General features: G+C 42.9%; 1 protein-coding gene across 1 annotated transcript in view; it reads left to right on the top strand.

The window, feature by feature from the left end:
• Nucleotides 1-7537, top strand: part of LOC140199770 (T-cell surface antigen CD2-like) — a 32763-nt gene extending 25226 nt beyond the window's left edge. Inside the window, exon 5 of the mRNA XM_072262257.1 lies at nt 3686-7537. Within this exon, the coding sequence (XP_072118358.1) occupies nt 3686-4050 (365 nt within the window). The 3' untranslated portion in view covers nt 4051-7537. The remainder of the gene's footprint in view (nt 1-3685) is intronic.
• The last annotated feature ends 4640 nt before the right edge of the window (nt 7538-12177 follow it).

Below are 12177 nucleotides of genomic sequence, written 5' to 3'. Positions count from 1 at the left end.
ACGGCCCTACTCAGATCAACAAATCGAAATAAGAAGACAGTCGACCGACACCGCATCCCGGCGCCGGAGTACCAACCTGGGCAGATGGTGTGGCTGGCCTCCAAGGACATCCCACTCAAGAACGAACATAGGAAACTCGCCCCCTCGCTTCCTGGGACCATTCAAGGTTGACAGGGTTATCAACCCCACAGTGGTCCGCCTAAAGCTGCCAAGATCCGTGCGCATCCACCCAACCTTTCATGTGTCTCAGTTAAAGCCAGTTTCCATCAGCCCTCTGTGTCCCCCTGCCAAGACTTCCCCACCTGCCCGTATCATCAACAACCATCCAGCATACACCGTCCGACGACTACTAGATGTGCGCTGTCGGGGCAGGGGTCTCCAATACCTGGTGGACTGGGAAGGGTGCGGTCCAGAAGAGTGTTCCTGGGTCCCCCGCTCCTTCATCCTAGACCCTTCCCTCATCCAGGATTTTCATCAGGACCATCCAGACAGGCCTGGAGGATCGCCTGGAGGCTCCCATTGAGGAGGGGTACTGTCATGGTCCCGTCTGGCAATCCCCCACCTTACCATTTGCCTCAAGAATTGGGCCTCAATCACCTCATTTAGATTCCAGTCATTCCCAGGTTCCACTAACTACACGCACCTGTTTCCCATCAAATGGCAGGATAAAAACCCTGTGACCACAGCACGAAGCCGTCAGTTCGCTGGTTGACTCTTGTGAGAGTAAACCTTGTTTCCTATACCTGAGAACTGTTAGTTCTAAGCTTCGCATCGTCTCCTGGATATCAGCTCCCCGTTCGCGGTGGGGCTACGCCTAACGACTCTGCCTCAGCATCTGTGTCCTGCACTCGGGTTTGTCTCCAGCCACACCCTTGCAATGGGACCTGTCTAAGTGTATCTTCAGATCTTGTAGGAAACTAGGGAAGAAATTGCAGAGGCCCTAGTAGAGATACTTGTATCTTTCCCTTAGCCATGGGTGAGGCAGCAGAAGATGGAAGGAAACCTAACCTAGTGCCTTTATTGAAGAAAGACTGAAAGGACCAACGAGGGAACTACAGGCTTATGAGCCTAACGGTGGTGAGAACATTATAGGTGGGGACTCTGAGGGTGAGCATCTACCAACATTTGGAAAGGTGAAGACTGATTGGGGAAAAACAGTGTGGCTTTGTATATGGACAATCATATTTCACAAATGTGGAGGAATGTTTGAAGAGGTGATGAAGATGATTGAGGTAGGACAGAGGATATTAGTTAAGCATTTTGATAAGGACCCTCATGATAGGGATATGTAAGAGAATAAAGAGTGGGTGGGATCCACAGTGACTCCGTTGATCGGATTCAAAACTGGCTAGAAGATAGTGATGGAAAGTTGTTATTCTGATTGGAGGTCTGTAATTAGTGGTGGTCCACTGATATGAGTGGTGGGACCCCCATTTATGTTATATGTAAATGACATGGACAAAAATGTAGATGGGCTGAATAGTAATTTTTCCAATGACACAAAATTAGTTTAGCTGTGGATAGTGAAATAGGCTGTTAAAGGATGTAGCAGGATATCGACCATTAGCAGATATAGGTGGAGAAGTGGCAAGTGGCTTAATCCAACCAAATTCAAGTTCATTGTCATTCAACCATACACATGTTTACAGCTAAACAAAACATCATTCCTCTTGGGCCAATTTGCAAAACATGGTACATGGCACATATAGTTACAATCCAGCATATACAGTCACAAGATAATATGAACACATGTCCCTGATTGGCATGGCTTGAAAATTGACAGGTTGAAGTGAAGTGCAAGGTGCATATTTCTGTAAGACAGTGTAAAGTTACCAGCATTACTATAATAAAACAGGCAGTAGTATAAATATATGAATCATCGTCATCATTATGTGCTGCGTTTCATGATGTGGGTGGTCATGGTCACTGACCATGATTGCTCTTGGCAAATTTTTCTACAGAAATGGATTGCCATTGCCTTCTCCTGGGCAGTGTCTTTACGCGATGGGTGACCCCCAGCCATTATCAATACTCTTCAGAGACTGCATGCCTGGTGTCAGTGGTCACATAAACAACTGCACATACATTTACCCACCACCTTCTCGCATGGCTTCATGTGACCCTGATTTGGGAGCTAAGCAGGTGCTACACATTGCCCCAGGGTGACCTGCAGGCTAGCAGAGGGAAGGAGCACCTTACATCTCCTTTGGTAGAGATGTATGTCCACCCCCACCGCCCAGTAAATACAAGTAGCAGCAATGAAAGATGAAAAGTGACAAATGCGGGGTGAGCGTGTGTCTGCAAGGTGGGGGGAGGGAGGGTGTTAGAGCATTCAAACAGGGTGTACATATGTGTCGGGTGGCAGCAGGGTGTTAGTCTAACAGTCTGGAGGAAGGAGTTGGACAGTTCTGGTTCAAATGCTGTGGTACCTTCTGCATGATGGAAAAAGACTGTGGGAAGGATGACGGGTCCTTGGCAATGCTGGAGGCACTGTGTAAGCAGTGAATATATGTGAAATGTTGCACTTTGGGACGTCAAATGTAAGGGGAACTTGAAACAGAAAATGGCGGGACCTGAGCAGTACCGATGTACAGAGGGATTTTGGGATCCAAGTCCATAGCTCCCTAAAAATGGCAACAAAGGTAGACAGGGTGGTAAAACGTGCTTGCCTTTGTTGGTTGAGCCATTGTATACAAGAGTCAGGGAATCACATTGCAGCAGTATAAAACATTGTTTTGGCCACATTTGGAGCATTGTGTTTAGGTCTGGTCTGCCCATTACATGAAGGATATGGAGGCTTTGTAGAGAGTGCCAAGTATGTTCACCAGGATGCTGCCTGGATTGAGAGCGTTATATAGAAGATGGAGCATCTTTCTTGGGGTAGAGATGTCAGATACTGGGGTGAATAGCTTTAAAGTGAGAAGGGGAAAGTTGTTATTAAGAAATTGGTAAGTGTCTGGAATGCACCGCCAGGTGTGGTGCTGGAAGCAGACATGATAGTTGCATCTTTTAGAGGTATTTGGGTAAATAGATGGCATTGGGGGATGTGGATCCTGTGCAGGTGATGGGTTTGTTTCACTTGGTACCATGGTTTGCGACAATCTGTATAGACTGAAGAGCCTGTTTCCATGCTGTACTGTTCAATACTCTGTGATGTTACTGCACTGGTGGGTTTGAGTGACAAAGTGAAAGTGGATAGGCTGGGACTTTTTCCCCTGGTGCACAGGAGGTGACCCTACAGCAGTTTATAAAATCATGAAGTGCACAGATGAAGTGAATACTTAGACTCAACTACCCTGGGGGAAAAAGACTAAAACTAGAGTGCTTGGGTTCAAGGTGAGAGAGGAAAGATCTAAAGGAGACACAAGGAGCAATTTTTTTCACAAACGGTGCAGTGTATATGGAATGAGCTGCTACAGGACATGGTAGAGGCAGGTACAGTTGTAACATTTAAAAGACAATGAGACTGGTACATGGACACAAGGTTTAGAGGGACATGTGCCAAATGCAGGGAAATGGGACTAGCTCAAGAAGGTTGGCATGGGCATTTTGGGCTGAAGGGCCTGTTTCTGTACTGTATAACTTAATACATGTGCTGGTTTGCAGTGACTAACCTAGATTCATTTTTTTAAAATACATTTTTACATATAAATGTGAAATTAATGACCTTTTCTCCCCCATCTAGCAAAGCCACTTCCATCCCAAGGAGAACGGAAAGAAATTACAGAATCAAATTTTGTGAATCAATCAATGCCGCCAACAATACCTGCAAGAGAGCACCCGGAAAATAGCAAACCATATCCACAAACAAAATCCCGACCAGCCCAGGAATTTGGAGAAAGAATGGATGAAAAACAGAGAGCACGTAGAGCAGAAAGAACAGATGGAGGCAGGAGGGGCCTGAGAGAAGATAGGAGCCCAAAGGCAGGGATAGCACCAAGAGAAAAGGCATATCAGGGAGGGACAGCACAGAGAGGAGGAAGAGCACCAAGAAACGAAACTCTTGAACGAAGAGGAGGGAGAGGGCCACTGCCTATCCCACCTCAATGAGCCATCAATTTTGGCTAAAAAAATAGTTGCTTCAAAAATATTTTTTTCTATTGAAAATATATACAATCAAAATTATTGTCTCTTCAAATTCAGCACATGGTCTTTGGGTTTACTTCTACAATGACTGAAATTTTCTGTAGGTCACATGTGAAAGATCTAAATTTTCAATAGTAATTTTATAACTGGCTTTCAAACTTTAAGACATTTTTTACTCAGTTTACAGAAATATAAATGATAAGGGTTTTGTTCTTGCAGTAATTGTTATAATTTGTTATTAAGTTCATTTTGTATACATTTTATATTTTTATATATTTTGTCTAGATTCTGGTTAATTGTGCCATTGGTCAATGGGGACAGCCACTTATTTTGGCCAACACTTAAATTATAAACGCTAATCGAGAAATAGCCAGGACTTCCTATGTTTATTTGAGTCATTATGTCACCTAAGTGGGACAGGAAACTGCTGCTGAAGTTTCTAACTACAGCCAGCTGCATTGCACCTGTGTGACTATTAAACACTACACCGTGCTTAGAGTGAACAATTTTTAAATAGCATCAGTTGCTTGTGTTTATGTCAAAAAGCAGTGATTTTTGTCACCAATAGTTGGTGAGAAATAAGCAGCAAGACAATTCAGATCTCTTTTGCTCTGAGGTTTCAAACATTCAGGGTTGGAGATGCCAGAAACAGCTAGGAGTGAAAATGAAATGATTTTACAACTTCAACAAATTAGGAACTATGACGAACTAGAAGATATCGACAATCATCTTGAATGTTATAACGAAAGTGAAGATTTGTAGGATGCAAATTTTGAAAGCATTATATGAAGGCAGTGCATTATCTCCACTAGGTGTCTGTGATGATTTTGTTCATTTACAGTCAATGAAAAGAACATGGCAGCATACACAATGAATGAATTCCTCCATCAATAACTATTATGAACTACAGTTTGCTAGTACTGTAGTATTGTTAGTGTTCTTAATTGCTCTGTATTTTATTTAAATACATAATTTGTTACTCAGTTAAATGGTAATTTGTCTTTTTGATACATTTTTAACTATTTCCATGAAACTTCTGCTAATTGGCCAGCCGCTTAATTGGGTTAAAATATGTTGGTCCCAATGAGTCCCAATTAACCAGAATCCACTATATTTTTATTAGTAACTAAAAACAGATTAAAATATTTTAAATAAAATCATAAAGTGCTTGAGGTGTTTTGACAAAAAGTCATTCAATCTGTGTTTGGATTTTCCAATGAGAAGATTACATTGTGCAGTACCATAAATTGGACATTCAAGTAAACCTCTGCTTAACCTGGAAGAAGTGCTGATCGCTGGATGGTAGGAAGAGGTAAAAAGCTGGCTTTTCTATTTTCTGCCGTTGATAAGGAAGATGAAGAGTGAACCATGGAGTAACTGTGGGGACAGTGCATTTGGTATGCTGAGAGTGGAGGAGAGGATAAGTCACTGGTTAAGTAAGTGGAGGTTATGGAAGATGATCTGTTGAATGTGGGGGCAGGTGAATTGGAAGGTTAGGAGAAGGAGAACACCATCCTTGCTCAGTAAGGGAGGTTAGGAGATGAAACAAAAAATGTAAGTAATTGAACAGGGGAGTTGAGAGTCTTGAGAGAAAAAACAGTCAAGGAGAAAGGTATCCCAGAACCACTGTTGTGGTAAGTGTTATAATCAGAACAGGGAGGATGGTGATGGAGAAACTGGAAGAGTGAAATGGAAGAATTTCATAAACAGGGAAGAAATTTAGTTGAGATGGATGCTGGTTTTTGCAGCTTGTTGTGAATATTGGTTATTAATCCTACAACCTAAGACATGAATAATGATATCATGATGGAAAAGGGAAGTGTCAGGAGTGAACCAGAAGAAAGTGAGATGAGAGTAGAAGTTGTCAGCAAAGTTACTGAAAGCTTTGAGCTCAGCATAAGAATAAGAAGGAGCAGCAATGCAGTTATCAATGTACTGGAGGAAGCTAAGATGCAGGAGACAGAGTAGGACTGAAACAAGGACTGTTCCATGTATTTTGCACACAAACAGGAATAATCTGGAGTTACAAAACTCCCTGTTGTCACACATTTGATTTGGTGAAAGTGAGTGGAGTTAAAGAGAATTTGTTCAATGTGAGAAAGAGTTCAGCCAGGCAAAGGAGGATGGTGGTTGAGGGGGACAGGGTGGGCCTCTTCCGAAAAGAAGCAGGGAAACCAAGCTGTCCTGGTGTAGAAAGGAGGGATAGAAGGATTGGATATTTATGGTGAGAATGATCTGTTATTGTCCAGGACAGAGAAAACCTGTTAACGTGGTGAAGAACATTAGAGGTGTCTTGGATTTTCTGAGTTGGAGATTGATCACAGATATTTTATTTTAAGCAAATCCTCTTTTCCTTCCTCACTACTCCCCCCCCCCCACCCACTGCCACCTCTTCTAATATCGCTCTACATTTCAACACTCCCCACCCTGATTCCCCTCAATGTCTTGATGCCTCCGACAAACTGAAAACCCGATCCTTCGCACTGCACAATGCATACCCCAGGTCCACCACCTCACTGCTCCAGTTATCCTGGATCAATGCAACTTCTCGCACTTACCTAGTAGTTGTATACTCAGGAGAGGAAAGTCTTGTGCAGATGTAGACCTGCAAGACCTTCCCTATAGTGCACAGTGCCTTCAGGTTTTTGCCAACAGAATTTAGCAACAGGGGTGGGTGGTGGGGGGTGTTGCTTCATGCAATGTGATAATAGGCATCACTTTCTCCATATTAATAAAGATATGTTAAAATTCTAGATCTTCAGCTTTCAATAATGTTGGATTATGGGCCATATCAGTTCAGCTCTTGAACATTAATAGTGATTTTTAATTCTACTGGTGCTAAATAGCACAAAAATATTCTCACAAATAATTACCACTGTTGGTGCCATGCATCTGTTCTCCATCTGCATTGTATTCGGTGTTGCATGTTTATTTATGGTAACTAGTCACATGAGTGAGGGCATAGTTAAAGCAAAGTGAATAAGTGACATACTTGGTTTGTTTGAGACAGTTTGGAGCTGAGGGCCAACAGATGTCTTCTTTTCGTTGAATGCTTAGTTACAACTTAATTTATGCTTATTTAAACTCAAGTATGGTTAAATTTCATCACTTTAAAATTGTATGTTTGTTAATTGCTAATAAAGGATCATATACATATCTTTGACTTTGGTGCAATCATCATTAGAGTGATTGGAGGGCACGTCATACAAGTATGTGGGGTTAATCAGAACAGCAATTGTTTTGGTTAGAATTGTCTGCTATAATCACTCCAATGAAAGAAAGAAGTTATCATCTATTTCCTTGCATTTTGAGGGACCTTACTGTTAGCAAACTAGTGATCATATTTCTGTACAATGATAAAGCATCAAAAGGATTTATGAAGCACTTTTGAGTCACCCTAAGATCATGAAAGGAACAATACATGGCCATTTCATGTACACATTAGTTTTCTTTGAAGGACAAAAGATACTGCATCTGTATAAATAAATCTAAACACTTCAAATTGACTGTAAACTGAGTAATTCTTTCCACTTTTGTGATGAAGGAGGGGTTTGAATTTTCTTAGTGAATAATTTTCGTGCGTCAATAACATCAGTAAGTTTCATGACCTTGGTTTCAATATCTCCTCGTGCAAATTGATCTTTGATTTCCTTCCTTGCTTGCAGACCCCAGTCAGACTGGATTGGCAATAACATCTCTTCCACAATCTCTATCGGCACAGGTGCACCACGAGGCTGTGTGCATGCTTAGCTTTCTGCTCCACTTGCTTTGTACTTATAACTTTGCCGGTAAACATAGCTCTAATGCCATATCTAAATTTCCTGATGACGTCACTGTCAGAGGCTTAATCATAAGTCAAGATGAATCAACACATAGGAGAAAGATTGAAAATCTGGCTGCCTGATGTCACAACAACAACCTCTTACCTAAGGTCAGCAAGACCAAGGAGCTGTTTATTGGCCTCAGGAGGAGGAAGCTGGAGGTCCATGAGCCAGTCCTCATTGGAGGATCAGAGGTGGAGAGGGTCAGCAACTTTAAATTCCTTGGTGTTAATATTTCAGAGGACCTGCCCTGGGTCCAGTAGGTCAGTGCAATTACAAGCCAGGCCTCCACTTCCTTTGAAGTTTGTGAAGATTCGACATGACATCTAAATCTTTGACAAATTTCTGTAGACGTGTGGTGGTGAGTATATTGACTGGCTGAATCACTACCTGGTATGGAAACACCAAATCCCTTGAATGGAAAATCCTACCAAAAGTCGTGGATACAGCCCAGTCCATCACAGGTAAAGCTCTCCCCACCATTGAGGACATCTACATGGAGCACTGTTGCAGGAAAGCAGCATCCATCATCAGAGAACCCCACCATCAGGGTGATGCTCTATTCTTGCTGCTGCCATCAGGAAGAAGGTACAGGAGCCTTAGGACTCAGAGCACCAGGTTCAGGGACAATTATACCCCTCAATCATCAAGCTCTTGAACCAAAGGGGATAACTTCACTTGCCCCATCACTGAACAGTTTTCACAACCTATGGACTCACTTTCAAGGACTCTTCATCTCATGTTCTCGATATTTATTGCTTATTTACTTATTATTATTTCTTTTGTTCTTTCTCTTTGTATTTGTACAGTTTGTTGAGTTTTGCACACTAGTTGCCTGCCCTGTTGGTGTGGTTTTTCATTGGTCCCATTATGGTTATTGACTTTATTGAATATGCCCACAAGAAAATTAATCTCCAGGTTCTACGACTCATCTACGTGCCAGGAGCAACTTCCAGTGGCCAGTGAGGACACCAACCCAATTTTTTGGGATGTCAGAGGAAAATGAAGCCACCATTTGGGAGAGAATGTGCCATCTGCACACAGACAGAATCCTGAAGCCAGGGTTGAATCTAGGTTTCTATAGCCATGAGGTAGCAGAGCTACCAGCTGCACTTTGGTACTAATCTCCAGTATTGGCCCTCATCAAGGACTGTGAGTGGAGAAACAGCTTCCTATTATGGTGTTGCTCAAATCCTTCCTCAACCAGCATGAAAAGGATTGTTCTATTATAATGGAAGCACAGAAAACTATAGCTAAAAACACAGAAAAGCATGGTAGAGAAACGAGACCTTCTGTACACTATGTCTACATCAACCATGATATCAAATGAAATGATACCCATTTTTCTGTACATGATCTGTATCTCTCTATTTCTTGCTGAGGCATAGAAACATAGAAGCCCTGCAGCACAATACAGGCCCTGTGCTGAACATGTCCTTACCTTAGAACTACCTAGGCTTACCCATAGCCCTCTATTTTTCTAAGCCCCATGTACCTATCCAGGAGCCTCTTAAAAGACCCTATCTTTCGGCCTCCACCACCATTGCCGGCAGCCCATTCCATGCACTCACCACTCTCTGCGTAAAAAAAACTTACCCCTGACATCTCCTCTGTACCTGCTTCCAAGCACCTTAAAAATTTGCCCTCTCGTGCTAGCCATTTCAGCCCTAGGAAAAAACCTCTGACTATCCACATGATCACTACCTCTCATTATCTTGTACAACTCTATCGGGTCACCTCTCATCTTCCGTCGCTCCAAGGAGAAAAGGCCGAGTTCACTCAACCTATTCTCATAAGTCATGCTCCCCAGTCCAGGCAACATCCTTGTAAATCTTCTCTGCACCTTTCTATGGTTTCCATGTCCTTTCTGTAGTGAGGTGACCAGAACTGAGCACAGTATTCCAAGAGGGGTCTGACCAGGGTCTTATATAGCTGCAACATTACCTCTCGGCTCTTAAACTCAATCCCACGATTGAAGAAGGACAATGCACAGTATGCCTTCTTAACCACAGAGGCAACCTGCGTAGCAGCTTTGAGTGTCCTATGGACTCGGACCCCAAGATCCCTCTGATCCTCCACACTGCCAAGAGTCTTACCATTAATGCTATATTCTGCCATTATTTTTGACCTACCAAAATGAACCACCTCACACTTATCTGGGTTAAACTTCATCTGCCACTCCTCAGCACAGTTTTGCATCCTATCAATGTCCCGCTGTAACCTCTGACAGCCCTCCACATTATCCACAACACCCCCAACCTTGGTGTCATCAGCAGATTTACTAACCCATCCCTCCACTTCCTCATCTAGGTCATTTATAAAAATCACAAAGAGTAGGGGTCCCTGAACAGATCCCTGAGGCACACCACTGGTCACCGACCTCCATGCAGAATATGACCGGTTTACAACCACTCATTGCCTTCTGTAGGCAAGCCATTTCTGGAACCACAAAGAAATATCCCCTTGGATCCCATGCTTACTTACTTTCTCAATAAGCCTTGCATGCAGTACCTTATCAAATGCCTTGCTAAAATCCATATACACTACACCTACGGCTCTACCTTCATCAATGTGTTTAGTCACATCCTCAAAAAATTCAATCAGGCTCGTAAGGCACAACCTGCCCTTGACAAAGCCATGCTGACTATTCCTAATCATATTATGCCTCTCCAAATGTTCATAAATCCTGCCTCTCAGGATCTTCTCCATTAATTTACCAACCACTGAAGTAAGACTCACTGGTCTATAATTTCCTGGGCTATCCCTACTCCCTTTCTTGAATAAGAGAACAACATCCGCAAATGTCCAATCCTCCAGAACCTCTCCCGTCCTCATTGGTGATGCAAAGATCATCGCCAGAGGCTCAGCAATCTCCTCCCTCGCTTCCCACAGTAGCCTGGGGTACATCCCGTCTGGCCCTGGTGACCTATCCAACTAGATGCCTTCCAAAAGCTTCAGCACATCCTCTTCCTTAATATCTACATGCTCAAGCTTTTCAGTCTGCTGCAAGTCATCCCTACAATCTCTAAGATCCTTTTCCGTAGTGAATACTGAAGCAAAGTATTCATTAAGTACCTCTGCCATCTCCTCTGGTTCCATACACACTTTTCTACTGTCACACCTGATTGGTCTTATTCTGTCACATCTTATCCCCTTGCTCTTCACATACTTGTGGAATGCCTTGGGGTTTTCCTTAAACCTGTCCGCCAAGGCCTTCTCATGGCCCTTTCTGGCACTCCCAATTTCATTCTTAAGCTCCTTCCTGCTAGCCTTATAATCTTCTAGATCTCTATCATTAAATAGTTTTTTGAACCTTTTGTAAGCTCTTCTTCTTGACTAGATTTACAACAGCCTTTGCACACCACGGTTTCTGTACCCTACCATCCTTTCCCTGACTCTTTGGAACATATCTATGCAAAACTCCACGCAAATATCCCCTGAACATTTGCCACATTTCTTCTGTATGTTTCCCTGAGAGCATCTATTTCCAATTTATGCTTCCAAGGTCCTGCCTGATAGCCTCATATTTCCCCTTACTCCAACTAAATGTTTCCCTAATTTGTCTGCTCCCATCCCTCTCCAATGCTGTGGTAAAGGAGATAGAATTGTGATCACTATCTCCAAAATGCTTTCTCACTGAGAGACCTGACACGTGACCAGGTTCATTTCCCAATACCAGATCAAGTACAGCCTCTCCTCTTGTAGGCTTATCTACATATTGTGTCAAGAAACCTTCCTGAACACACCTAACAACCTTTACCCCATTTAAACCCCTCACTCTAGGGAAATGCCAATCAACTTTTGGGAAATTAATATCTCCCACCACAACAACCCTGTTATTATTATTCCTTTCCAGAATCTCTCTCCCTATCTGCTCCTCGATGTCCCTGTTACTACTGGGTAAAAAACACCCAGTAGAATTATTAACCCCTTCCTATTCCAAACCCTCACCCACAGAGACTCCGTAGACAACTTCTCCATGACTTCCTCCTTTTCTGCAGCCGTGACACGATCTCTGATCAACAGTGCCACGCCCCCACCTCTTTTGCCTCTCTTCCTGTCCTTTCTGAAACATCTATAGCCTGGCACTTGAAGTAGCCATTCCAGCCCCTGCACCATCCAAGTCTCTGTAATGGCCACAATATCATAGTTCCAAGTATTGATCCATGCTCTAAGCTCATCCGTTTTATTCATAATACTCCTTGTATTAAAATAGACACATCTCAAACCATCGGTCTGAGTGTGTCCCTTCTCTATCACCTACTTATCC

The sequence above is a fragment of the Mobula birostris genome, chromosome 6 (assembly GCF_030028105.1).
Source record: "Mobula birostris isolate sMobBir1 chromosome 6, sMobBir1.hap1, whole genome shotgun sequence".
In the NCBI taxonomy this organism is placed as follows: domain Eukaryota; kingdom Metazoa; phylum Chordata; class Chondrichthyes; order Myliobatiformes; family Myliobatidae; genus Mobula; species Mobula birostris.
The sequence above is the reverse complement of the archived record's forward strand: the minus strand, read 5'-3'. Positions and strand labels throughout refer to the sequence as shown.